General features: G+C 52.5%; 4 protein-coding genes and 3 non-coding genes across 9 annotated transcripts; 5 read left to right on the plus strand and 2 right to left on the minus strand.

The window, feature by feature from the left end:
* The first annotated feature begins 2,721 nt into the window (after positions 1-2,721).
* On the plus strand, positions 2,722-7,521 carry LOC144250506 (uncharacterized). Its single transcript, XM_077793338.1, has 5 exons — positions 2,722-3,590; positions 3,868-4,142; positions 4,471-4,617; positions 6,954-7,085; positions 7,454-7,521. Exons 1-5 carry the CDS (start codon positions 2,722-2,724, stop codon positions 7,519-7,521), a joined length of 1,491 nt encoding a protein of 496 aa, XP_077649464.1.
* A 3,153-nt stretch (positions 7,522-10,674) lies between these two features.
* Positions 10,675-15,210, plus strand: LOC144248997 (Friend virus susceptibility protein 1-like). Of its 3 annotated transcripts, none has more exons than XM_077793147.1 (4): positions 10,675-10,696; positions 11,915-11,958; positions 13,299-13,339; positions 13,678-15,210. In XM_077793147.1, exon 4 carries the CDS (start codon positions 13,686-13,688, stop codon positions 14,553-14,555), a length of 870 nt encoding a protein of 289 aa, XP_077649273.1. In that variant the 5' UTR covers positions 10,675-10,696; positions 11,915-11,958; positions 13,299-13,339; positions 13,678-13,685; the 3' UTR covers positions 14,556-15,210. The 3 variants fall into 3 exon arrangements, with proteins under 3 accessions (XP_077649273.1, XP_077649275.1, XP_077649274.1); XM_077793149.1 differs by lacking the exon at positions 10,675-10,696 and adding an exon at positions 10,744-10,764; XM_077793148.1 differs by lacking the exon at positions 10,675-10,696 and adding an exon at positions 10,793-10,897.
* Positions 11,756-11,846, plus strand: LOC113195048 (small nucleolar RNA SNORD88). Its single transcript, XR_003302356.1, has one exon. It is a non-coding gene; the product is annotated as a small nucleolar RNA SNORD88 (small nucleolar RNA).
* On the plus strand, positions 13,117-13,208 carry LOC113195049 (small nucleolar RNA SNORD88). The gene has a single exon (XR_003302357.1). It is a non-coding gene; the product is annotated as a small nucleolar RNA SNORD88 (small nucleolar RNA).
* On the plus strand, positions 13,485-13,575 carry LOC113195050 (small nucleolar RNA SNORD88). The gene has a single exon (XR_003302358.1). It is a non-coding gene; the product is annotated as a small nucleolar RNA SNORD88 (small nucleolar RNA).
* Positions 15,211-16,044: 834 nt separating the features above from the next.
* On the minus strand, positions 16,045-19,936 carry LOC113195039 (testicular acid phosphatase). Its single transcript, XM_026406430.2, has 11 exons — positions 19,826-19,936; positions 19,654-19,758; positions 19,494-19,580; positions 18,774-18,920; positions 18,416-18,514; positions 18,253-18,348; positions 17,309-17,441; positions 17,136-17,218; positions 16,628-16,749; positions 16,239-16,414; positions 16,045-16,160 (listed from the first exon to the last, which is right to left on the minus strand). Exons 1-11 carry the CDS (start codon positions 19,934-19,936, stop codon positions 16,045-16,047), a joined length of 1,275 nt encoding a protein of 424 aa, XP_026262215.2.
* Positions 19,937-26,104: 6,168 nt separating this feature from the next.
* LOC113194924 (chemerin-like receptor 1) lies at positions 26,105-27,085 on the minus strand. Its single transcript, XM_026406218.1, has one exon. The coding sequence runs from the start codon at positions 27,083-27,085 to the stop codon at positions 26,105-26,107; it is 981 nt and encodes a 326-aa protein (XP_026262003.1).

The following is a 27,085-nucleotide window of genomic DNA, read 5'->3' on the forward strand; positions in this document are numbered from 1 at the left end:
TCTATGATTCCCACTTCAGACTCACAAACTGGGGCAGAGAGCAGAGAAATAACAGCTGTAATGGAAGCAGACTGCTGTTGACCTTCACAGATCCACACTCAAAAGACCTGGAATTGTCAGGGGCAAAACTGCCTGACTGGACTTTCCACTAGCTGAGGTCTCACAGCAGTGTGCCCAAGGAAAGGAAGACAGATCACCGAGTGTGTGTGTGTGTGTGTGTGTGTGTGTGTGTGTGAGAGAGAGAGAGAGAGAGAGAGAGAGATGTTAAATAATGGTTGTATGGATGGAGACACAGATATAAAGACAGAGATATATCTGCAGATTTTTTCTTCTTATCTCCTCTTGTACAAATTGTATTTTGCCTTTTCTAAATGAAATCAGTTCTTACTTTCCCTTTTATACAAAGAAAAAGTCTATACTAGAATTATGAAAATACTGCTGGCAGTATTTTCTGAAAATAAACATCAATATCCTTTTTAAAAAGTCATTTCTACTTAGTTCAGAATTTCTAATAAATTACCAAATGAATATTATAAAAAAGAACTAGAAACAAACAAACATAAAAGTCACTGCAATGTGATGTTTGGCCTAGGCAAAATAATCATACTAATAGTTTATTCTCTCAACAAACACTTATTGAACAATACCATGTGCTAAAACTTGTGCCAAATGCTAGAAATAGAACTGAAAGTCAGGCAATTTAACCCCAGCCCTTAGGGAGCTCACGAGGAATCAGAAAGGCAGGCATTACACCAAAAATCACACAAGTATATCAAGACCAAATGTGATAAATGCTGACAGCTGAACTAATCTAAATGTCCAACAGCAGGGGATTGGTTGAGAACACAACAGTCCAGCAGTGGGCAGCAAAGTCTGATAGTCCTCCACTTATGCTCTGGAACAAAAGCTGAATAGAGCAGAAGCTGAACCCTAACTGAGCAAGAGCAGGCCTAGAATGAAGGCTTTATTACCAGGTTCCCTCACTTCTCAGTGGCCATATGACTGAGTGCTGACGAATGGGGTATGAATACAAGTGTTTCAAGCTCTAAAAGGGAAGGTCTTATAATTTCCCTTCTCTCTTTCCCTGGATGGAATGTGAACAGGATAAAGGGTTAAGCAGACATATGGAGAGTAAAGTAAAAAAGACAGAAGGAACCCAGGCCCCTGCACCAGGACTCACAGGGGAAAGAAAGAATTCTTCATAATATAAACCACTGTTACTTCATTTGAGACCCTGTTCCAGGTGCCAAACAAATCTCTCAACAATCCACAACAGAAGACCACATTTCACTGATTGCAAAATGCACATTTTTTAACCCTCCTGAAATTGGAATGCATCATATCATCAATAGTATCTCAAAATCACCTTTGGTTATTTTTTTATTACAACATCGAATAATGCCACCTAGATGCTCTGTGAAACACAATGTTATATAGTCATCAAAATCTACTAACAGGCCGGGCGTGGTGGTGCACGCCTGTAATCCCAGTGGCTCAGGAGGCTGAGGCAGGAGGATTGCAAGTTCAAAGCCAGCCTCAGCAACTTAGCAAGGCTGTAAGCAACTCAATGAGACACCATCTCTAAATAAAATATAAAAAAAGAGCTGTGGGTGTGGCTCAGTGGTTAAGAGCCCCTGGGTTCAATCCCTAGTTAAAAAAAAAAAAAAGAAAGAAAGAAAAGAAAAGAAAAAAATCTACTATCTAATAACAGGGGGCTGGAGAGGTGGCTCAGTGGGAGAGCACTTGCCTTGCATGCATGATTCCCTGGATTCCATCCTCAGCACCTCAAAGAGGGGGAAAAAAATCTAATGACATGGATATTCATGTAATTAAAGACATTTAAAAGTTTGTGGTTCTTTTTTTTTTTTTTTTCTTTTCCTCAGAAGATTATCACAAAGCCAAAGGAAAGAATGGAGGACAGGGATTGGGAAAGTCCCCACCCCTCACCAGTAGGAGAGGTCACACATACAGCTTGGGGCACCTGTACCCCTAGTGACCCCTCTTGATCCCCAAGCCTGGGCTGGGTCTTCCTCCTCTCCCCAACCCTAAATTGCAGGTCTTTGAGAGCAAGCAGCGGGCCTTCTCTGCAAGCTCAGGGAGGGTGCAATGGGCAGAGACAGAAGGAGCAAGAGAGGAGAGCTATGCGGAGTGGAGAAGGCCACCAAGGGAGGCTGGCGCAGAAGCCCTGGGAGGGGTGAGGAACGAGGCTGGACCAAGAGGGATTACAGAGGCAGGTCTCAGGCCCTCTAGAAATTGTCAGAGTTCATCGGCTCTGACCAGCCCGGACCCCAGCCTCTGCCATCCCAGCGGCCTCCACCCCGACCCCACCCTCTCACTGACCCAGCCTACCCCTTCCTGATCCAATCCTGACTCCACTCGGACCCCATACTGAGCCCAATCTGACCCAGCCCAGCCTCCAAGTCACTCAGAAAGGGTGGGGTAAAGTCTGAGGCCTTGGCCAACGACCTAACCTCCTGGAACCCCTCCAACTGTCATAGAACCTCCCCCCAACACAACCCGTCCCCAGCTGTGGGCCAGACTGAATCCCTGAGCCTGGTCCTGGGAGAGACCAGGAAACAGACAAAAAGACAGAGAGATGCAAATGCCAAAGGGCCGCTCCTGAACCCCAGAGAGAAACCAACCGGCTTCCGGGGGCCATGGAGGTGCCCAGAAGGAGGGGCTGAGGCAGTACGGGCGGCTGAATGCCCTGGGACTGGCCTGATGCGGCGCCTCCACGTGTCCCAGAAGCCTCCACCCGACCAGCAGAGCGCCCAGCCAGCAGCTCCCAACAGCACCCACGCTGAGACCCAAAGCTCTTTGTCAATTGACCTTGATCCCCAAGTCCATACTCAAGAGTCTCCGCTCGCCGTCAGCTCTCTAAGGGTCAGCAGCCAAGAGCCTTCTCACACCACTGGCATTCTCAAGGTCCACCACCAAGAGCCTTCGTCCACCCCCAGCGGTCGCAGGGTCAGCATCCAAGAGCCTCTGCCATCCCTCAGCGGGCGCCGGGTCAGCATCCAAGAGCCTCCGCCATCCCCCAGCGGTCGCCGGGTCAGCATCCAAGAGCCTCCGCCCTCCCTCAGCGTGCGCCGGGTCAGCATCCAAGAGCCTCCGCCATCCCCCAGCGTGCGCCGGGTCAGCATCCAAGAACCCCTGTCAATTTTGCAGAGTCACCAGATCAGTAGCCACGAGTCTTACCCAGATAGCAGCCATCGCCGGTTTAGTATCCAAGACACACCATCCATCACCTACAATAGCTGGGTTGGTGACCGAGATGGTCAACCAAATCAGCACTTGAGCAACTCCCTGACTGAAATCCAATCAGTTAGCAGCTATAGTCAAACCGATTTTGAAAATTTCCAGACAATAGAGAGAACCCGCCAAACATTCAAACAAAGCCGGGTCAGTGTTGATGTCCCCCCATCCATTACCCACAGCCCTGAGGCCAGTATCAAAAGTATTGAATCAATTGTCTGGGGTTCCCAGGAGAGTTTCAAACAGTATGTGCACAGCCCCCAACTCAGCCAAATCACTCTGGACAACATTCACAACTATATGCCCCCGTACTCCACCGGAATCGGTTCCTCCAGGTGAGAGGCAGGACCCCAGCAGACCAGTCTGGGCTAGAATTTTGAGGGGCGGGCAGCAGTCAAAGGTCAGGGACCAGCAGCATAGCTGGTGCATTAGAAATTGGAGGGTGTGACAGGGCTTGGAAGTGGTACCTCCAGGCTGGTCCTGAATGGGACACTGCATCCAGTGAGATCTGGAATGGACACATGATAGAGAGGGTCTGAAGGCTGGGTCTGGGATGCCTGGGCAGGGTGGCTGGACTCAGTGCTGATGATGATGGTGTATGATCTGATTCAGGTTTCAGGACAAATGGAGCCGCCAATCACTGCTGCCCTTAGGCTGGCGACTGCTCCACGAGGCCAGGAAGATCAGCCGCCAGCTGAGCCTGGTGCTGAGCCTGGCTGGCATGGTGATCATCAGTCTCATTTCCCTGGGCCAGCCCTGGATGCACTTCCAGGTGCCACTGAAGCCGCCAGGGGACCCCGATGGCCCGCAGACCATCCCCATCAACACCATCTTCTTTATGCAGTGCCCGGACGTTGTCTGCATGTATGAGTACGACCAGAATGCTTGTAAGGCCCGCCCCTCCTCACCACCCTGGGACTCATCTCTCCCAGGAACCCGTTCTCCTGTCCTAAAATGTTTTTTTCCCTTCCCTGGGATGGTCCTCACTGCCCACCCTACTTCCTACTACCCAATAACCTGTCCTTTCTGACCCAGAGGTGGATACTGAATGCTGGAGGTACCAGCCTCAACACTAGTCCTCTAGAGCCCAATTTCAATTTTCCTAACATGAGAAGCGTTTCCACGGGAGGGGGTAGAGAAAACTCCCACTCCCTCTCCCCTGTGCTCAGAGGCGAAAAGACAGTCTTTGTGTTCCTGGTTCTCTTCCTTCCCCAGACTTGCTGGACCTTTCCTGGGCCTTCCTCGTTATCTCCAGTATCACCGGCTTCTGCCTCTGTGTGGCTCTAATAAGCACCCTCTTCTTTACCAGCTCCAACCTGCCCATGCTGGACTTCTTCCTCTTCATCAGCAGCATCATGACAGGCACAGCACTAAGATCCTTCCCTCAGGAACCAAGGCGAGGAGTATCTTGCCCAGTACTGACCATGGAACCCAACCCCATCTCCACCGTACTCCTCACCTTTATCCCCAACCCTAATCCTATCTCCTTACAAATCTCCAACTTATCCCAATAAAAATGTCAACCTTCAACCCAACTCTACATTCAGACCCAGCATCAAGCTCAACTTTAACTCTTGCCTCCATTGCCAACAAATCTCAAACTCATCCTCATCCTCCACTGTAGATCCATTCCCATCCCCACCCCATCCCAACTCTATTTTCTTTTCAAACCAATCCCATAACTATCCCCAACCTTTTTATAAATCTCAACACCCAACTTATTCCCATTCCTGATTGTGCTCAACATTTGTTTCAAATTCAACCCAATCCTATCACCTGTGAACTTCAACTTCAGTCCATCTCCACTCCCACCTCTACCACCTATGAACCTCACCCTCAAACCCAACCCAACCAATTCCCAACTCCATCCTTTTATCCATATCCAATCCATCCTCTTCCCAACCACAACCCATCACCATCCTCAACCACAATCCCATCCCTACACAACCTCAGCTCCAGCCTCTCCCTGATATCCAATCCCATCCCAAATCCTGTCCCACCACCACTGCTCTCTGATTTTGGTAAAGCAGCTTCCTCTTTCTGAGCCACTTTTCTCATCTGTGGGTTGAGGATAAAATTTCCAACCATATGGAGATGTAGTGAGGACTGTATTGGATGTCAGTATTGGACATGAAGGTGATCTGGTTGCCACGTCTGTCACCCCATTGATTGGTCAGGGTGGGATCGGCTGGTCTGGAAGACTAGGTGTGTGTCCACTTCCTCGTCACTTCATGTGTGTTCCTCCAAAGCTGCATGCTCAGTAGAAGAGGATGACCCCCTTTAATGGAAAAGGGCTGCTTTCTGGTCAAGGGAATATGAACACTGTGCTTCCCTGCTAGGCCCCCAGAACAAACTCTCAGGGCCCATCTATAGGGTAGTCAAGTCCCCAAGACTTCAGACATATCCAGATGAGGTTCTTCATGTAGCAATCTGCCTTTCAAAAGCAAGGAAAAAAATGTCAATACTTGATGCCAGCTATTTAACTTTGCACAAATCCTTACCAAGAAAATCCTCTCACCCGATCCAAATAACACAAAATTGATATACTGATTTAAATGTTTAGTTTCCATTTGCATGCCATAGTTGCAAAAAGTGTGTGGGGGGAGATTTTGCTCTGGAATGAGGAATGTTGTCTTCCTGTCAGTTGTAGTAATTGACCAAAACTTTCAGTTGCTTTGGGAAAATATTTTTGGACACTGATGGTATAGCCAAGAATAGAGACCTCTCAACTTCCTGTTTCCTTGTTAGAAACTGGTATTTATCCACTTTGTCTACTAGCTTATCCTAACTGTTTAAATATAAGGTACAAATAGCAGAAGCCACCTTAATTTAAAACATCTAAAAGAGGACATTCTTCTAAAAGAAAATCATTTCTGTCCATTCCCTCTTTGGGGGGACAGATGGGGGACACTGAGGGTTTAACCCAGGGGCAATTTACCACTGAGCTATGTCTCCAGCCCATTTTTTTTTTTATTTTGAAACAAGGTTTCACTAAGTTATTTAGGGCCTCACTAAGTTGCCAAGGCTGACCTTGAACTTGCAATCCTCCTGTCTCATCTTCCTGAGCAGCTGGGATTGCACCCATTTACCACTGTGCCCAGCTTCCCTCTTTTAACTAAATAGAGAACATCTATATTATTTTTCTATAACACAAATTAGCTAGTACTCCACAATCTGAAAAAGTCTTTCCTTTTTATAAATTACCTTTAATTCATAACATTTCAAATTATCCAGAATGATTGAGATCTTTGTTGTTTCAAAAGACCAAAAATAAGGACTTAACATAATGATAATTCATCTTTGAGGAATTACTATGCGCCAGGAAATGTGCTGATCACAATATCTCCTCATGTTAACCTTACAGGATGGGTACTATGATATGCCCACTCTTCGGATTAGAGGCTCAGAGAGATGGAGAGGTTGCCCTAAAATGAGGTGCAGAGGCAGGATAAGAGACCTGGTCTGTTAATACAAAAGCCTATGGGTTTCCTCAATATTGTTGCTTAGTTTTTAAAGACCAAGACTTGACTTCCGATACCCTCTAGCATGATATTGTCAGGAGCCAGTTCTCTCCTTGTAAGCAGAGATATAAAGGTTGGGGAGGTCGTAAAAGAGGGGGAAATAATGAATCAGCTCAACTCTGAGCAGGGGTTCTCACACACCTGATTCCTGGTCTACTAACATCTGTGTCCTTGCAGGGGCCAGTATCATATTGGGCGTCCTGTTCTACCTGATGCAGGCCCACAAGTTCCTGCAGGAAGGCATGACCTACAAGCTGGGCATCAGCTTCTATCTGGCATGGACTGCTGTCTTCTTATTCCTGATGAATGGTCTGAGTTGGGATGGGTGGGTTCAGACATGAAAATATGTATTGTGTGAGATAGTTTGGGATGGCAGTAGGGTTGCAGACAGCGCTAGGTAGGGTGGTTTTGAGGTGTGAAAATGGGGTTTAGGACACACGTGGGGCTGGATGTGGGATTGGGTTTGAGTTTAAAAGTTGGTTGGGGGACAGTGTAGGAGATAAAGCCAAGTTTGGATTTAGGGATGGGTTTGGAGATAAGTTAAAGAGTGAGGAAGGGTTTGGAGATAAATTAAGGAATGAGGATGGGTTTGAGGATGGGACTGGAGGTGGTGTAGGATACGTGATTGGGGTTAACCTAGTGAACTCTGTATCTCACTCTGTCATCTTCTCTCCCAGGTTTATTCTCCTATCTGAATTATATGAATTTCTGGTCCATCCTGGCGATCCAGGCCATCTGGGCTTAGCACACGGGAATGAGCCCACAAATGGCCTGCTCTCATGGCTACTTGTCAAGCACCTGAAAACCCTGCTGTCTAGCCCCCACCCCCACCAAGAGTCTTGTATTTTTTTCAGTCTCCTCTGACCTCCCCCCAAACTCAAATTAATAACCTATATTTTTAAATAACCTGTATTTTCTGCCCGGAATATTCTTTATCTAGTTCCGTTCCTTGAAAGCATTTTGTGGAACTGCTATCTTTCTGATGCAGCCATTCTTGGGTTCTCTAGGTTTGGAGGGACACGGAAGGAAAGGGACTCAGAGGTAAGGGACCAAGGCACAAGATCAGCAGGGACTGGACAATGATCCCTGGCATACAGATGTTATCCAATCAATGTTTATGTAAAGAGCTGATTCTCTCCCATGCCATTTGTCTTCAACTTTGACTTCTGCAATCCCCAATAATTTACCCTTTTTGAGTAATTCTCTCTCCACCTTTAATTCATCTCTCTCCCTTAGTAGCAGTCTGATACCCACCCTGTCTTTCTTTTTCCCCAAGTCCCTTGACACAAGGCTCTTCTATGTAGCAGGTTTTTGAAGAAAGTTTGGGGCTACCACTTGTTGAACAAGGCAGGGTTGAAACACAAATACAAAATTATATCATTGCCCAGGTTCCCCCACAGGACCTAACCCTTGAGCTCCCCTTTATCTCCTCACAGAGTGGTCAAGCTGCCAGGCTTTTGGTCTGGGCTTTGCCACTTAGTAGCTCTATGACTGTAGCAAGTTGTTGAACCCATTTGGGTCTAGGTTTCCTCATCTATAAAATGGGGGTAATGATAGTACATGAATCTAGGTAGAATTTGACAAAATGCCCCCAGAAAATGTGCTCCTTCCATGTGTTTATGATAACCTTCCCTTATCTCCTGCTATAGTTCCCCAAATCCATTCTTTTTAAAATAGATGGAGCCACAACTATGTGCCAGATACTGGATCTATAGGAGTGATCAAACTAGACACAAATCCTTATCATTGTGGAACTGACATTTTAACAGAGAGGCCCCAAAAAATTAACCATCAACAAATAGGAAATAATATGTTAGGGTATAAGTGCTATAATAAAATAAAGGAGTATAAGAAATATGGGGCTAGGAAGGAGGGGGCCTGACTGGAGTGGAGGCAAGGCAGGGGGACTCTATGCTAAGCTGACCTGAGCACAGACATGACTGAGGGATGAGAGAGCCATGTAGACTGGCAGAGTTCTAGGCCCATTAAGACAGAAGTGCAAAGGTCCTAAGTTGAAATGTACTTGGCAGGTCCCAGGAACACCAGAGAGGCCAAGAAAGGGAGAGAGGAAGAAGATAAGTGCAGAGAGGGAACAGAGAGGTGAGATCACTCAGAGCCTTGTGGGTCACAGAACTCTGCTTTTGCTCTGGAGTGAGGAGTGATGGAAACGTCTCGTTTCCGAAAGGCGGAAACCTAGTCTTTTCCTTTCACTTCAGACCACTAGGTCCATGCAAGGAATCTCCTCATCAGAAGGAAGAAAGCAATCCAGATGACCAGGGAGACCAGCTAAAGAAAGTATGTACTATTCATGCAAAAGATCAAAGTATTTCCATATGTCCTTATGTTGTGGGGACAAAGAGGCAAGGCACCGAAGGTAGCAGGAAAACAGTTTTATTTGGCTGCAGCCAGGTTCAGAGGGTACAGCCTTTGCTGTAATCAATCAATCCTCTGAACTCCGAATACAGGTAATTTCAGAGTTTTATACCCAGCATGTAAGGGGAGGGGCTCAGAAGTTCACAGTCTGCAGAAAGTTCACACAAAAGCAGCTTTTTCCTTCACTGTTTTGGGCAAGTTAATACTTCAAGGACAGCACCTGTCAAGGGGAGAGCTTCTTCTCCTCTTTCTTTCTTCCCCTGCCAGCTGTTACCATGGAGCCCAATTGGTATCTTGTCTTATCTTAAAAAATGTAGACATCTCTGTGAAGCCCAGCTCAAGGCCAGAAGCCTCCTTAGCACATTTCTACAAACTACTATACTGGATACATTTGTGAGAAATTATTAAGGGGGTGCCCAGCACCTGAAGTGCTGGTATCTTCCTGGCTGGTGGCCAAGCAAAACAGGGCAACAGGAAAATGGAAATTTATCCATATTGAACTTTTTCTCAGAGACTCTTTGGCTGACAGTCCCAAAATCAGCCATGGTGAGAATTCCTGGAGAAGCCCAGTTAAGGCATTTTCTGTGGAGAGAGGGGGTGCCACTTCACTTACACGGGAAGACTGTTTGTGGGGCAAACTGGAACGAAAAAAAGCATCTGTATCTCTGAGTGTGAGCGCGCGCGTGCGTGTGTGTGCACACGTGTGTGTGTCCAAGTACAAAGTCCACACCCAAAAGGTGATGGTGGCAAGCTCTGGTGAGTAGGTCTGGAGTGGGAAAGCTTCATTAACTTTCAAAATAAACATCTTTAGAATCACGTTCATTGAAAGACACTCCCTGAATCTCCAACCCCTCAAAGAATCCAGGACCCCAGGCCTAGAACCACCTAAACGGTGGGGAGCTGCAAGTCCAGTTCTTCTTCAGATTCTAAACCAAACAAAGGGTTGGGGCCCTGCCCTCCTCAGAGACCCCGGAGTCCCACCTCCCCGCGCCGCGTCCTCGCTGCGGCCCCACCTCTCACCGCGCCTCTAACTCCGCGCCAAGCGGTGCTTTCCCAGCACCGTCCCCTGTCAATCTCTGCACTGGCTCCGCCTCCCACTACGCGGCTGAGACCCACTTTGGGCCCGCCTTTCAGCGCCGGCGCCGCCTCTGCAACCGCAGCTCCACCACTGCCGCGCTGGCAATTCCCGTCGCTTCCCTTTCTGGCTCCACCCATCCTCGGGGGCCTTTCTTTTGGCGGCCCTCGTTTGGAGCAGTCCCCAGAATTGCCTGACGCGCGAGACAAGATTTTCGTAATAGATGTTCCCTTGAACCTGTTTTTTCCAGCCTCTAGAGACAATATCTTCCCGCTTGTTCTGGAATATTCTAGGGACGACCGCCGTTTTTCCTTTCCTTAACTCCAAGGCCGAGTTCCCGACACAGGCGCGTACCTTGGGTGCCCCACGGCGGAAACCAGACTGACGCCGGGGGCCGAGCCTTGAGAGCGGCGCGTACTATAAAGCGGGACTCGCTGCGGCGCGCGCACGTTTTGCGGAGTGGGAGAGGCAGGTGAGATGGTGCTTTTCGCTCCGCGCGCCTCTCTGTGCGGCCGGGCTCTGGGACGCACGTGTCGCGAGGTGTCCTGGGCTGCGGCGAGAGTGGCCGTGTCGCGTGGGCGGGGTCTCGGTTTCTTTTGGGCCTCATCGAGGGCGTTGCGGGTTGAGCGTGGAGATCTAGTGCGGGGAGGGTGAAGGCGATTCCTTCCACCAGGTGGGTCGGGCGCGGGGCGGCGGGCAGGCCTTCCTTTGTCTGCAGCGCGGATGGGCTGCGCCATTTCTGTGCCCACGTCGCGGGTCTCCGCCATCTTGTCGGTTTTGCGGGCAGCTGACTGGGGTGTGTGACTTGAGGGACGGAAGAGAAGAGGGTGTTGGGGTTTCTGTAAGGGCAGAGACGACATGCCGACTTATCAAGGAAGAAGTGGGTCTCCAGGTAGAGCAGAAAGGAGACGAGGCCTTTGCTCACCTTCAAGAATTCTGACGGGTGGTGCAAATGTCAGAGGGTGTTGTTAACTTGAATTCTGGGCTTGAGTACTTAAGGTCTTCTGTAACTTAGTTTTCAAAACCCTGCCTTGGAGCCCCAGCCTGGAGTGGGCTACCTGATTTTAATCTTAATGTATTTGCAAATAAAGTTTGTAATTAACCCAGAATACCTCAACACTTGTTCCCTAAGGCTGACGTGCTGTGTGTTAATGAAGCCCATTTCTTCATATGGTTATTTGCGATTTTCTTAGTGTTCAGTATTCCGAAGTTATTTTAAATGACTCGCAGCAGAGTTGTTCAGACCTGACACAGTCATTGCTTGTGTTGCTTAGCTTTATTTTCTCCCAGAACATTTCCTTTTCTCGGGCCTCCTACTAAAGGATTTGCATCTTAGCAATGTTCATGGTTCAGGGTCATTAGTAGGTATAGCTAGTTCAGGAAAGATTGGGGCCCTCTTCGTGTTAATGAGTTTGGAGGTCCATCTCAGGACCACTACTGTGTGGAAGTATGACAGTGAGAAGTTGGGGGTCAGTTGAGTTTTGTGTTTTCCTGTCTTTGAAGGTGAGCGGCCTTGATTGCACAGGGGCCAGGGTTCCCATGATGTCTAGCACTGGGCTCTGATCATTCCTGAGGACACAGTGCTCTCCAGGACCTTTGACACCTGGGGGTCTGAGGAACCCTGGTTTTGATGGTCTGGACATATGAACTGTTTCTTCCACACCCTCATCAAGTCCTTCCTATGTTACAGGTCTATCTTCTAGCTGAGGGGTTACCCACCATCATCCCGTCTTGGTAAGAAGCCTTGCTCCAATGCCCTGATCCATCCAGGTCTAAAATACAAGATATCTTACACATGTGCCAGCAGTCTTACTCAGTATTACATATTAAAACCATTTTATAGCCATGGGAACCCAGTCAGCTACTCATACGTCCAGACCCTAGTTCTGCTGTTCCTTGGCTTATAGAGGTCAGAGCAATCCCTCTCCTAAGCTTCAGTTGCTGTATTCATAAGGTGGGCGCATCTTCAGGAGCAGATGGTCTGAATCCTTTGCACAGTTGGGTGGTGCTGGTGGCATTTCCTGCTTTCCAAAGGCAAAGGGTTGAATAAGATGGGGAAGAAGAAAAGTATTTGGGTTTTAGGGAGAAGGAGTAATCAAATTTTCAGACTGAACAGAGGAAATGAAACATTGACTCAGCATTATTATTGCCTCTCATATTGCAGGTTTTGTGGACTGGGTACAGTGTACCTTTAAGCAAAACAGTAGCTTACAGTCAAACATTTGGATATAATTTGATAATTGAAGGAACACTAAATTTACACAATAGCCATTGTAAAAATATCAGGATTTATCTTGAGAATGTTTTGTGTTTAAAAGAGCTACATCATAAGATAGGTATATATTTGTTATTGGAAAAGAAACAAGTGTTCTCAGTTCCAGGATTTTCTATTGCTCTTGGGGTGTCAAGAGTAGGGAGGAGAATGGCTGCAATGAAATAGACCTGAAAGTGTATCTCTGCTCTTGGAGACTTAAGACCTTTGATAATCCAGGTTGTCCCCTGCAGAGCACTGAACAGGTGTGGATTGGGGAAGTCCTGGAGAAAGGGAGTCAGCTTGGTGCTATTTGGGCAGGGATGTCAGGTGAGCAGAGGAAAGAAACACCTTGAGAAACATGAACTCTGAGCTCTACCAGAGTCCCAGTGGAAGGTTGAGGCCCTGTTCTGGTTTTCACAGAAAAGTCCTGGTGAGGTCACTTTCCAAGTTAGAGTAACTGGTGGTGCCAGGTAAGCTGCAAGACTTGGTTAGGGAAAAAGCAGACCTGGGCTTCGGATCTGCCACTTGCCCGTAGGCTGCCCATAAGCACCTCCAGTCCAACCTTCCATGTGGAGGAGTGGCCTCAGGGTGGCTTAGGTTACTTGACTGCAGATCATCTGAATAAGGGGGTAACACCAGGACCCCTGTGATGTCTAGCACTGGGCTCTGACCATTCTTTGAGGATAAGGTGCCCCCCAGGACCTTTGACACCTGGGGGTCTGAGGGGTCCTGGCTCCTGGTAGGGGATGGATTGGGATAACAATGATTTACCTGTACCTCACGGACCTTTTTTCCCTCCCCTTCTCCTTTCTGTCTACAGGTGGCTTCTCCAGGTGTCCTGCTGCCCAGCTTTCCCTCCTGGTAAGGACGGAGGAGCTGCCTATTGGTAGGGAGCGCAGCTCAGCATCCTGTACTTTGAAGCAGTGGCTTCCTTAATCTCCATAGTAACCCTGTGCTGGGAGGGCTGTGCTGGGCCTGGTTTGCTATCCTATCAGGGTTGAGCTTGGGGACCCCATGATATTCAGCACTGGGCTCTGACTGCCCCTGAAGATATAGTGCCACCCAGGACCTTAGACACCTGGGGATTTGAGGGCCCCCACTCCAGGGAGGTGCTGGGTGGGGTGTGGCCCTTTCTACTTCACACAGCTTTTGCAGCAGTGCCCTTCCTGACCCTCTTGCTCTTCCCTGCCTTGGGGCAGCTGTGGCCATGGCTGAGAGAGTGCTGGCACCCACCCAGATGGGCCGGGGAGACCGCTACTATACATATACTGAGCTCCTGGCCATTTCTCGGCGCTTCAAGCAGAACCCCAACGAGCTTATGATCACCTGGATCCTGCGGGTGTATGACCAGGGGGGCCCAGCTCTGTCCTTGAATTCCGGGGAGCTGGCACTGCTGGGTGACCTAACCCATGATGCCATCTTCAACTACCACTGCAAGACGCTGCGGGGTGGCTGTAAGACACTGCTCACCTGGCTACTACAGGCCTGGCGCCAGCGCTGGGAATCCTTCCTGCACTTTGAGGCCACTGAACTGCCTTTCCGTCCCTGGACCACTATGGAGGAGGGCATCCAGCTGGTGCGTGAGCTGGGCATGCTCGACTGGATCTACCGCGAGCTGCCTTCGCCACTCTCACCTCCTGAGCCCGAGTATGCAGCGCCAGAGGACGTGCCTTTCACTCAGGGCCTGCAGAGACGCCTGCTTACAGCTGCACCCTCAGAACTGCGGCTCTCACTGGTCAGCCTGCTGGTCAAGGGCATGACCGTGCTGGAGGCTGTGATGGAGATCCAGACAATTGCTGATGTGGGTTTGCTGTGGCGCCAGAGCCAGCCAGGCCGTGCCAAGCTCATGCTGGGGCCTAACCCCACACGCAAGGACCTCACAGGCTGGCTACTCAGCCACGGGGTGCCCAGGGAGAGAGTGGATAAGCAGCCCACCAAGGTCCTCCTGGAGCTGTACATCAAAGAGGCCAAGCGCAGCCGCAGCCAGCCAGTCTATGGGCTAGGAGAGGAGCAGCCGCCTCCACCTCCCTACTCTGACCAGGCCTGTGGGGAGGAGCCGCCCATATGCCATGACTAGCCCCTTCCAGTGTGTGGGGTGGGAGGCCAAACTCCAGAAGAGCTGCTTTCAGCCCAGAGTTCAGGGAGGACCTTTGTCTATACCTTTCCCATGTATCTCAAGCAGTTGTAGGTCATGTTCAGAGACCCTAAAAAAGAAAGGGGTGTCTTGTCCCTGGCTACTCCAGTTGCAGAGATGTTAAGGGAGTAGCTACAAAAACAGCCACTTGCCCAACTGGGCCTTGGAGTGGGTTGTGCCAATTTGTTCATCTTGGCCTGGCTGCAGGGTGATTGGGCACAGTAGTGACTCACCCTCTGCCATTTGAGCCCAAAAGCACTAGGGGCCAATTGAATACCCCGTAGCCTATAACACCTGGCATCTTTTTACTTTTTTTAGGTTTTAGAGGCAATATTTTTACTTAATATGTTAAGCATGTGTGACATTTTGGTTTTAGTGAAGGTCATTGCCTTTTCTAACTATTGTAATGCTTCCATTTTAAGGTGTGCTTTGCTGAGTGCCTCCCAGGGAGGGGCAGCCATCCCTCCAGGTGGGTCTGGTTTCTCAAATTTGTACATCTGGCCTTGGGCCAGTGTCTGAGGTAGGTTTAGGGGGATCTGAACCAGGATCACAGGTCTGGGGACAACTGGTGGTGCTGTTTTCATAGGTACCCAATAAATGGTACGCATATCACCCTTTGTGAGCTGTGGTATTTGCTGTCCTGACATGGGCTGGGTCTGAGGTAGGGGGGATACATATGGGCTTGTCCACCTTCAGGGCCATCTCCATTGCAGTGATCTGATGGAAGTGTGAGCCTGATATGACCAGGTGGGAACTGATCCTAGCAATAGGATGGTCCCCCACCCCATGGGGTCTGTGAACCTGCTACAAGCATGAAACAGCCTCCCAGGGCCAGAAAGTGCAAATGGGTCACAGCTGTTGCCTTCATTATTGGAGTCCCTGTGGTAACCACAAGCAGGTGGGCAGGGCAGGGCATTGGCTGACCAGGGTGCTCCAGTGTAGTGGTGGTGTAACCACTGGTTCTCAACTGGTGGGAGAGGGGAGCTTCCCTCCTGGGGCCAAAGATGGCTTCCCACCTCCATTAGCATCAGAAAATATACTTTAGGAACATTGACCAACCTGTCACATGTGGCTGGGGCCTGAGCTTGCTGGTTTTGGACCTAACTTTAGCTGAGTGGTCCTTGCCTACCTTGCTGGCCACCCTCATCCTGGAGTGATCATCCTTGCCCTACAGGGGCTGCTGCCTGAGGTGTGTGGAGCAAGGGGGCCGTGCTGGTGTGGAGATGGACAGACACCTCCATATTTGTCTATGTGGGGGTACAGAAGCAGCCATACAGCATGCATGTGTGTGCCACCTGCACACTGGCTTCCAGGACAGGGAGCCCGCCCAGCCCTTTTCCACGCGCACAGACACAGTGACAAGCCAGAGCAGCGGGAGAACACATGTTGGGATCCAGTCAGCTGAGGGGAGGGGCTGCCCCAAGTTCCCAGCTCACACGGCCCCCCCTAAGGCCCGCAAGCAGCCAGGTCTCCAGGCCAACAAGCCGAGCCCCAGGCTGAGCACAGCCAGCAGGGCCACAGCTCCGGCCAGCAGGGGCACTGTGGTGGCTGTGGGAAGAACTTGGGGGTTGTGGGTCTCAGGTCTGGGGGACCCCCAACTACTACCCCAGCGTAGAGAGCGGTCACTTGGGGGAGTGGTAGTCTCATAGTCATGACAGGAGGCCCCATGCACTGGCGGTCTGGCTGAAGCAGTCAGCTGGTGGAAGTGCCCTAGTGGACAGGGGGCTGGGCACCCAGGGAGGCTCAGGGACAAGGGTAGTCTGGCAGAGTCATTGCGGTAGAAGAGGGAGATGGTGATGTTCCTGGAGGGAGAGAGGAGAGGGTGACACCTACCACTGACCCTGGCTGAAGGAAGAGCTCAGATCAGGGGAGAGCTGCTGAATTGGAGAATTGCTCCTGACTCAAATCTGTCAATCTCATCCAACTGTCCCTTCCAGGAAGGTTCCTTGGCAGTGCCCTCTGCCTGTCCATCACCCCTCCAGCCCATTTCCCCTGTCCAATGTCCAGTTCCTCACCCTCCATCTTCTGGGTCCCTGAGACGTTTCCGGAACTCAAAACCGAGGCAGGCAGCATAGGGTGGGGTGTGCCCATCATAGAGGCCTAGAGCCCCTAGGAGGGCCAGCAGGGTGCTGTCGTGCTGCAGGGAGATCCAAGTTCTGAGACAGGGTTCCCCCCTGGATGGCTCTTTCCCAAACTCTAGTCTTGGGCATCTAGCTGCCTCCCAGATATTCCCCAGCCACTTAGAACCAGTCCACCAAGCCTGCTCCTGCCTCCTCACTGGGGGAGACAGGTAGCCACTAAATATGATCAAGTAACCACAATATATGGTTGGACACTGGTGAAAGCCTGTCCTTCCACAGTGTTCCTCTAGCGATAGAGTCTGAGAGTAGGATTCGGGGATGGGGGGGTATCCAAGGCAGTGGGCTGAGATTGCATTAGGACCACCAGCTCTTCCTCACCCAAACTAATGTGACCTTCATCCCTGTGCCCATGAGGCACTGCCTTCCCTTCTCAAGAACTCACAGCTGAGTACATGACCATCTTGAGGGGCAGTCCCAGGCGCTGAACCCGGGAGAAGTTGGAAAGGATGGCATCCAGCAAAATCCCTGAAAGGGCAGGAACAGTGCTTAGAACCCACCCGGAGAGGAAGGAACCTCAACCCCCCACCTTCCCAACCTCCCAGCCCCACACCTCACCCCCTGTCAGCTGGGCCTTCTCTGCTGCCCGGGGTGGGCCCACATGGGCCCCAATATCCAAAGCAGAGATCTGAGCCAGAGTTCTCAGGACATCAGGGGAGGCCCAGGAAGGTAGGGGAAGTCCGTGAGCTCGCTGGAGAGACAGGGAGGGAAGACAGGGCACATCCAGAGCTGCCCCTAGTGCTCCTGGGCCCTCTGGTGCCCTACCCCATTAACTGCTGGTTCTTCCTGCCCTTGTGGGCTGGGGGAGGGGGGAGTCATAGTGTGGGCAATAGTGATTTTTTTTTCCTGGTACTGGGAATTGAACCTTGGGGTGCTCTGCCTCTGAGCTACATCCTCAGCCCCCTCCCTTTTTTTTTAATTTCGAGACAGTCTCACTAAACTGCCACGCTGGCCTGAACTGACAACCCTCCTGCCTCAGCCTCCTAAGCCTGAGGTTACAGGCATGGGCCACCGCCCAGCAGCAGTTGTCTCATTCTGCAGTTCAGCAGCTCTTATCTGACACCTTAGGCAGAGGCGCTTTGGGATCTAGACATTACGGAGGGCATGGGCGGTCCCTGTAACCCCACACGCTTCCCTCTGTGCATGGCACCGTGTCAGGTCCGCTCCTGCTGCCCAAGTTTTGGTTTATGGAGCTTTTCTTCTTTTTTTTTTTTTTTTAATTTTTTTAACTTTTTTTTTTTTTAAAAAAGAGGAGAGAGAGAGAGAGATGGAGCTTTTCTGATTACAGGATAGCAGAGAAAGTATTGCCAAAACAGCCTCCACCTCTGTGTGGCCCAGTGTGCCAGCTGCTCCCATAAGCCTGTTTCATGGATTAGTCACTTTAATCTTTGTGGCAACCACAGAGAAGATGGGCTGCCATTCCTGGTATGCAGATGGGGAAACCCAGTAGCATGGGGCAAAGTTGAACCCCTTGGTCCGGAGGGACAGGGCAGGGGGCTTACCTGGCATATGAGTGTGTCCAGAACCTTCCATGCCCTGTGCAGTGGCTCCCCAACCAGCGTCAGCCCCGTGAAGTTGCTCAGGCGAGTCAGAAAGTCCTGGGTGCACAGGCTGGGTGAGCCTAGAACCTGGCACCCTGCCCCGCCAGCCCATCACCCTGCTCACCGTCCAGCCCTCCAGGGCCTCCTGGTACTCGGCGGCCTCTGTGGACTCCCGCAGCAGCTCATGGTATCGAGGACAGCTGCGCATGGGGAATCTCAGCAGCTGAAGAAAACTGAGGCTCAGGACAACAGTGGGCCCGGGGTCTCAGGCCCTGTCTCCCTCCCAGTCTCTCCCCAATCCAGCTGAGTCTCATGGGAGGGGTGGCTTGCCCATGGACAGCTTAGCCCAGAGACAGGTTCACTGCTTTGAGCCATATGAGGCTTCTGGAAGCTGACCAACCCTCAGGCCTTGAGCCACCTCCGTCCTTCTCCATCTCAATATCTCTATCTTTATTCTCTCCCACCCCCATTCAGCCCCAGACCTTGTCCTCAGCAACAGGCACGGTGTGCACAGGAATTGGCCTCCAGTCCGCCTCAGGGCTCCCCGGGGCTGCCTCCGGGAACAGCCCAGCCAGGTTGGCCTGAGCGCTCTCCAGGGTCCGGTCAAAGTCTGTGCTCCGGATGTACACCTGGGGCGGGGGGGGGGGGGTGCAACAGGAAGGGGCACAGGGTCAGATGTGGTGGCAAATCAATGGCTTTAGATTCAGTTTGGTGTTGCTTGAAGGTCATGAAAACAGATTAAAGATTAGGCATTTAAGGTGGGTGCCCTCAGGTTGGAGGGCAGGTGTTGGGTAGATGAGGGTTGAAGGAGTCAGCTGGGTAGATGACAGTCAAGATCATCAGAGTCAGGGGAATGGAGGCAAGAGGTCAAACTGAGGATGGGAGGCGGGATGTTGCCAGTTAGGTATATTGTCCTCAGAGGGATCAGGGTCAGAAGTCAGGAGGACAAGTTGGAAAGAATTGAGTTTAGGAGTCAGAGGTCTAGTTGGAGTCAGTGGGAGTGAAGACAAAGGTGGAGGCCAGAAAGTAAGGTCAGAGGTCAGGGGGTCAGAATGAGGTGAGATTAGAAGTCACTGTGGGTTTATTGGTGACTCTGAGGTCCATAGACTGTGGGTCAAATTGATGGAGGGCAAAGGCCAGAGGTGGCACCCAAAGGGACACTGGGAGGTCAGGGAGCCAGGTAGAGGTAAAGGTGCCAGTACCTCCTCCCGCCGGTACTGGGGACTCAGAAAGGACTTGTAGCGCCTCCGCAGGAAGTGGCCCAGCTCCAGCTGCTGGCGGACTCCCTCCTGGGGAGAGAGCAAGGCCTCAGCACACCCTCCTCACCCAGCCACGCACCTCGCCCCCACGCCCACTTCTCACCCTGGTCAGCTGGCCCAGGCCTCGAGGCCAGAGGGCAGAAACGGCCTCCTTGTGTGGGTCTGTGGGGTAGGAGGCCAGCGGAGCCCGGTCGCCATGGCGGAACACCTGGGGACAAATGGGGTCAGGGCTGGCCTGGGACAGAGGAGGGGCCAGGTGGGTGGGGGCAGCTCACCAGAGCCACGAACGCCAGGGGTCCTTCTGGCAGGACCTGGTGCGGCAGCTGCAGCAGCAGCAGCAGGAGGGGCAGTCCAGCAGCGTGGCCCTGCAACCCCAGCCCGGCCATCTCCACGCAGCCCAGACGCTGAGCTCAGCCGCCGACTGCGCCGGGGCCTCGCCTGCTCATTACCCTGTGCCGCAGCCCCCGGAGCGGGCCCCGGCGCAGGCCCCGGCACGCCCCCGCAGCAGCTCCCGGGGCCTGGCCAGCCACGCTGGATTAACCCGTGTACTCTCCACCGTTACCACCACCCCATCCCACAGAGGGGAAACCAAGGCACGGGCAGAGTCAGTGCCTGGGGGAGTCCCCCTCTCCTCTCCTCTCCTCCCTCTCCTTCCCCTACTCTGAATCTGTTCTTCCCTTCCTTGCTCCTAAATGTTGGGACTCTTCGAGGCCCTCCTGGGCTTCTTGGAGATTAACTTCTTCCACCTGCAGCTGATCAAAACCAACAGGGCCCAGTAGTTGGACCCTCAAGTCCAATAATTGGACAGATTGGGTTCAAATCCTGGCTTCACCATTTATATATAAACTGTGTGACTTTGGGCAAGTCATCCCACCTCTCTGTGCCATAATTTCACAAATTGGATCAGATGAGTTCAGATATATTCAGCACTTAGAGAAAAGGGTTTTCAAAGAGTATCTCCTAGGCGGTTTGTTGGTTGGTTTGAGTTACTGCGGGTTGATTCCGGGGTGGTTAGGCAAGCACTCAACGACTGAGCTACATCCCCAGCCCTTTTTATTTTATTTTGAGGCAGCGTCTGGGTAGTGGCCAATGCTGGCCTTGAACTTTCCATCCTTCTGCCTCCGCCTCCCCATAGCTGGGAGACAGGCATATCCACGCCCAGCTGTCTCCTCTTCCTATGACACGAGTGCTTTCTTCTTATGTGATGCCCACTCTCTATCCAAATGTCCCCCAATTTCTCTCCAAATCCTTACAGTTGTTTTGTCCAGTCCAGAGCCCTGTCTGGGACCATCCTAACCTGGTCATAAGTCTTGTTAAATTTTTTAAAATACAGAAAATCTGTGAAAAAAGATCCATCACTTCATTAATAAAATATGTATAAATAAAGTACATAATAAAATAAATATTTCCTCTAATATATACACAAATGATCCTCAATTTACAATGAGCACCCATCCCAACATCGTAAGTCAGAAATGCCTTCAACACCCCTGACTCACTGAGTCCCACAGCCTGGCAGCCCCTCGCAGGGTGGTGGCTGCCCAGGGTGGGGGGAGAGGATCTCCCCACCCCCTCCTGGCCCAGGAAAAGAGCAAAACTTGGGAGTTCAAGTACAGTTTTTACCCAGTGCACATGGCTTCGGCATCATCGTAAAGTTGAAAACTCACAAGTCAAACCAGGAACTGTCTATACTTTTTTTTTTTTTTTTGTACCAGGGACTGAACTCAGGGTCATTCAACCACTGAGCCACATGCCCAGTCCTATTTTGTATTTTATTTAGAGACAGGGTCTCACTGAGTTGCTTAGTGCCTTGCTAAGTTGCTGAGGCTGGCTTTGAACTCACAATCCTCCTGCCTCAGCCTCCCAAGCTGCTGGGATTACAGGCGTGCACCACTGTGCCCACCATTGTCTATACATTTTCCAGAAGCAAATCATTGTATTTACTGATGCCACACTCCCAGGTACCCAGCGCAACTACTGCAGATAATGAGAGCAAACCTGCCGTAAATAATGAGGAAGACACCCTGAATATCGAGACCACGTAGTCTGGCTTTTTTGGTAGATGTAGATAGGTACAGACACACCTGCGTGCATATTATAATCCTCAGTCCTCCAAACAACCTGGTAGAGCCTATTTTTTATATATTAAAAGCACACAAAAAGACTGTCTTAAGTGACATGCCCCCTCCTGTCACTGCCCCACGAAGGAGCCAGAGTGCACACTTCCACTCAGCCGCCGCTTCCTGCCCGCTGTCCCTGTCAGGGGCATCACTGCTAGGAGTGAGGATCAGAGGTGGAGCACGGCCTCCCCCACCCCCACTGGGACAGCACATTGTGCACCTCAAACTGGTGTCCTTTTCTAGACACTCGGATGAGTAGCCCAAGGCACCTGAGCACAGGTCAGTGTGGGCACAGGGGCATCTCAGGAGGGAGTGCACAGCCTGCAGCCTCTACAGGAGGGTCCACGGCTTGTTCGTGGCTCCCTGTTTCTGGCAGTGTGGGCGAAGGGACAGAAACCGTGGCAGGGGCCTACAGAGTGAGTGGGAGGCGGACCCAGTGGCTCAGGCTGTCACAGCCAAGGTACATCATTGTTCTTAAGGTCCAGAGGCAGGAAGCTGCTGCCACTGTCACTGCCACAGTTCCACCTGACAACTTCTAATCCCACCCCAAGCTGGTGACCAACCCAACCACCACTGCATTGCTGTCCCTTGTGTGTGGTGGACGCTGGAGGAGCGGGTTTCACCTGGGCCACCTTACCTGTTCTCCCACGCGTGTGCTTTCTGGGCTCTCGGATCTTATTCATCTCAATGCCCAATTCAGAGACTCCCCGTGACATCTCACACCTGTGTCCCACTCTCCCCCAATCCCCTGTAGAAATGTCCCCTCTACCCAGAATGCACTTCCCTGGTCACCATGGCCACCATTCTGGTCTCCCCGACGACCCCCTCTTGGTTCCAGAGGTTTCTCCCCTCTTTGGCTCAGAGGCCAGGGAAAGGGAGAGAGGTGCAGCTAGCTAACTGCGGCCAAGGTCCCATGGCCATGAACTTTCAGGAAGTGAGGACGGTCGGGGGAGGAAGGCCGGGGGCGGGACCAGGACAGTGAGGGGAAAGGTCCTGACCTCTGACCTCCTTCCCTAGAATGTGACCCTGGCTATGGCTGTGTTCACCATCCTCGCCTCCATCTACTTCTTCAACAAGGTGAGCAGAAAGAGGATGCAGGTGGGGGCCCAGGCTGTCTCTGCTCCCGTTGGATCATCTCGGTCTCTTCATGTCTCTGTCTCTGCATCTCTTCCTCCCTCAGGCTCAGCAGTGAGAAGACACAGGCTCCCCAGTCCAGGAGCCTGGCTTCTGCCCACCTGCACCATGTCCCTGGCCTCTGAGACCCAATAAACATACAGCATTAGCAGACCCTGCTCCTGCTCCCCCACAGCAGGGCCAGCCTGCCTGCTAGTGGAGATCCAGCCCTCTGGGTCTGAGGGAGGAGGCTGGGCCTGGACCCTGGGTCTGAGGGAGGAGGCTGGGCCTGGACCCTGGGTCTGAGGGAGGAGGCTGGGCCTGGACCCTGGGTCTGAGGGAGGAGGCTGGGCCTGGACCCTGGGTCTGAGGGAGGAGGCTGGGCCTGGACCCCTGTGTCTGAGGGAAGAGGCTGGGCCTGGACCCTGGGTCTGAGGGAGGAGGCTGGGCCTGGACCCCAGGTGGGAGGGAGGAGGCTGGGCCTGGACCCCCGGGTCTGAGGGAGGAGGCTGGGCCTGGACCCTGGGTCTGAGGGAGGAGATCTGGGCTGAACCTCTGGGTCTAAGGGAGGAGGCTGGGCCTCGACCCCCGGGTCTGAGAGAGGAGGCTGGACTTGGACTCCTGGGTCTGAGGGAGGAGGCTGGGCCTGGACCCTGGGTCTGAGGGAGGAGGCTGGGCCTGGACCCTGGGTCTGAGGGAGGAGGCTGGGCCTGGACCCTGGGTCTGAGGGAGGAGGCTGGGCCTGGACCCTGGGTCTGAGGGAGGAGGCTGGGCCTGGACCCTGGGTCTGGTGGAAGGGCACTGGGCCTGGACCCCGGGTCTGAGGGAGGGGGGGAATGAAACCCCAGGTTCTCAGATGCCTAATTTTTGAGCTGGGTTGGGGAGTGAGTTGGAGGCCCAGGTGCACTCGGAGAGGGGGAAGGACATTCCCACTCTAGGCCCAAAGGTACAGAGCGGAGAAAACATGGCAAGTTTACTACCCAGCACTAAAACAGCCTGTGTTGTACCTCAGACTCTTCAAACCTCATCTTCCCCTTTCTGTCAGACAAAGAGACAAAATCTGATGGGTCCTGGAAGGTCATAGCAAGGATGAACTGACATCAAAGTTGTAAATGGATGTTCTGAACAACAAAGGGTCTGTAATTAACTACCATATTATTCATCATTATTTTGTTGTGTGAACACACCCTCTGTTTTCTTAACAAACTCCTATTCAACCTTGGACACCCCTATTCATGCCCCTTTTTATAAAAGTGTCCAGAACCCCAGGTAGGCAACCTGTTAACAGCCACCTGGATTGCCGTCCACTCCATGCCTCCAACCTCAGTGAGTGCTTTGGGGGCCACCAGCCTTTGCTTGAAGTTCATTTACATCTCATCTAGTTAGAAACAATTTCAACTCAGTATCTGAAAAGTTAACTTCTGAATAGCGATTGTAAATCACTTCCCAGGGAAAGGACTAGGAAATCCCAATTACGAGCATATTCACAGTCATGGTATGATTTTAGCTCAGATCAGTGTTTTATTGGATTACAGATACTTTAGGCCAATTATTTCAGCATAATTGGGAATAGAGCCCTCTGTAATTCTCCAAAGCATCCTAATTTGATGAGTCCTTGGATGCAAAACGACGAAGAACCAGAAGGTGGCGGTGTTGGACTATTTTCTCCCGCAGAATTTAGCTCCAGGGTCGCGCTCCGCAAAGGAACTGCGATTTCCGCAAAACCACAATTCTCAGACCTGGGAGGTCCTTGCCGCTCCTCTCGGCTGGGGCTTGGGCTCTCTCTCCCCGGACCTGCCCCAGCCTCCCGTCACCTCCAGTCCTCCGAGGGACCGTCCTCAGCGCTGACCTTGCCCTCCCTGCTCACGGCCCCCTTGGGGTTCCTCCTCCTCCGCCAGCCCCTGGCCTGGCACTGAGGCTGGGGCTACCCGGCTCGTTCTGGTTTCTTTTTAAAAGTCCCACCCGTCCCCGGTGGCCCCTCCGCGCTACATAGAACTCACACATGGTCACACAGAACTCAAAGATGGTTTAAAATGCCACACGCCCATGCCTTTGCCCTGGCTGTCCCCCCTGCCTGCTGTACCCTTCCCACTTCAATTTAGTGTCCCCGCCCCCAGAAGGCTTCCCCCAGGGCTCCCCACGCAGAGGGAAGGCAGCCTGTCCTGCGCACGCGCCCTCCCCGCCCCACTCTCCTCCGCGCGCTCCGCGCAGGGCGGACTGTGGTTTCAAACTCACGCCAACGGAGCCTCTTCTCCCTCTTCCCACTCCTCACCCCCGCTTCAGGGTTGACCACTTAAGATTTCTCAGTGTTCTGGGAGCTGTCAAGGCTGCATTTGGGCAACCACAGACACGTGGAGATTGATGGCCCTGGGCCGGCTGCCCTGCGCATCCCCGGGGAGCTTTTGAAATTCCCGGAGCCCAGCTCCACCTTGGACCGCTTAAACCACCACGCCTGGGGATGGGCCCGGCATCGATTTTATTTTAAAAGCTTCCCCTGGAGATACCAAGGTGCAGCCAGGGTCAAGAGGCACACCCGGATGCATTAAAAAAAGAAAAAACCGACAGCCCTTCTCCCTTGGAGTTGAGCACATGTCAGAGTTGTGTGGCTGCATGGAAGACTCGGAATGCGGCGCAAAAATTAACTGAGTTTGGAAACATTTGGAAATTTGAAAACAAAGGTAGTTTCCCAGGGCCCGGCAGAGAAAGCTTGGTAAGAGTGGAGTTGAAGATTTGTGAGACTATGGGGTCAACAACCCACAGGCCCAGTGTGGTCTTATTCTGTTCCACCTGGAATAACCAGGGTGGGTGTCACCCTCAGTCACCTGCTCAGTTTCAGGTGACGCCTGTGTTTCTTTTCATCCAGACTCAGGCCTCTCCCTGTCTCAGAGCCGTCTCTCAGTCTCTGTCTCTCTGTCATCTGTCTGTCTGTCTGCCCCTCTCTCTTCCCACACTTCTCATTGGATACCAGCCTTATCTCTGCCTCCACCCAGCAGCCTGACCCGTCTGTCACCTCCTCCCTGCCTCAGCTCCCATCTGCTACCTGTGCCTGTGTGATTCCTCCCCAGGTGCCTCTTCCTCCGCCTGGCCTACCTTGTCCCCCCCCCCCTGCTGCTCTCCCTGGGTCTCTGTGTCCCTCCCTCTCTGACCCCTCTCTCTCTGGGTCTCTGTCCCTCTCTGTCTCTGTCCCTCTCCTCCCCATTCTGCCCACCACGTGGGACAGCCTCTCAGCTCAGCCCTGCCTTCTTCCCTGGGGGTTGAGGAGATGGGAATCTGCCCTCTCCCCTAGTCACCAGCTGTCCCTAATGCCCCAGGAACTGCCTGTCAGGTCGCTGCAGGAGGGCTCAGCCCACCAGGCTCCTCCCCAGATGCTCCGCTGGGGCAGGACCAGAGGGACTGACACAGCTGTCGCCCGAGGGCCTGGGCCACACACACATAGAGCAGGGGGTTGAGGCAGCCACTGGCCACCACCAGGGTGAACCCCAAGGGTCTGAGAAGCACCCAGACGTCCCCCAGGTCCAGTCCAGCCTCCTGCGTCCCCAGGAGCCTCAGGAGAAGCAGCAGGTGGAAGGGGAACCAGCAGAGAAACAGCATGGCCCTGGTGGCCCAGGGCATGCCCAGCAGTGGGGGCCGCCCCGTGAGCCTCGCCAACCACAGCCTGGCCCGCAGGAGGCTGTGGAAGGTGCTCAGCACCCCTAGGGGCACCCCAAGCCCAAACACCAGCTGGTCCAGCACGTGGCCCCAGGATCTGGAGCCCTGGCCCTGGCTGGGGAGCTCCCCGGCAGGTGTCCTGTTGTAGGGGTCAGCGGGGCTTGCCTGGTCCCTCGGGGCTCTCAGGGCTGACCCACCGAGGCCCAGCAGGAGGAGCCAGAACCCAGCGGCCCAGAAAACCACCTGACGAGCCGTGTGGTGAGCCAGCGCCCAGGCGGGCTGCAGCAGGACGGCCTGGCAGTCAGCAGCCGCGCGGGTCAGCAGGCGGCCGCTGGCATAGAAGGTCAGAAAGGCCAGGCTGGGGTCCAGACGGCAGAAGGCAGCACCCAGGGGCCAGCAGGAGCGTGTCCAGGTGAGGGTCAGCGGCAGGAGGACTGTGAAGATGGCATCGGTGGTGGCCTGGTAGCCAAACCAGGCAGCCGACAAAGGGGAAGGCAGGAGGGGGCCCGCAGCCTTGATCAGCAGGCCGTGGCTGGTCACCTCCAGCAAGTAGGAGGTGAGCGCCACCAGGGAGTAGAGGAGGATGAGGGAGGCCCAGGGCAGGCACAGCGCCTCATGGGGAGCCAACCGCGGAGTCTCTGCAGGGTCCTCCAT

Source organism: Urocitellus parryii, chromosome 15 (assembly GCF_045843805.1).
Source record: "Urocitellus parryii isolate mUroPar1 chromosome 15, mUroPar1.hap1, whole genome shotgun sequence".
Classification (NCBI taxonomy): domain Eukaryota; kingdom Metazoa; phylum Chordata; class Mammalia; order Rodentia; family Sciuridae; genus Urocitellus; species Urocitellus parryii.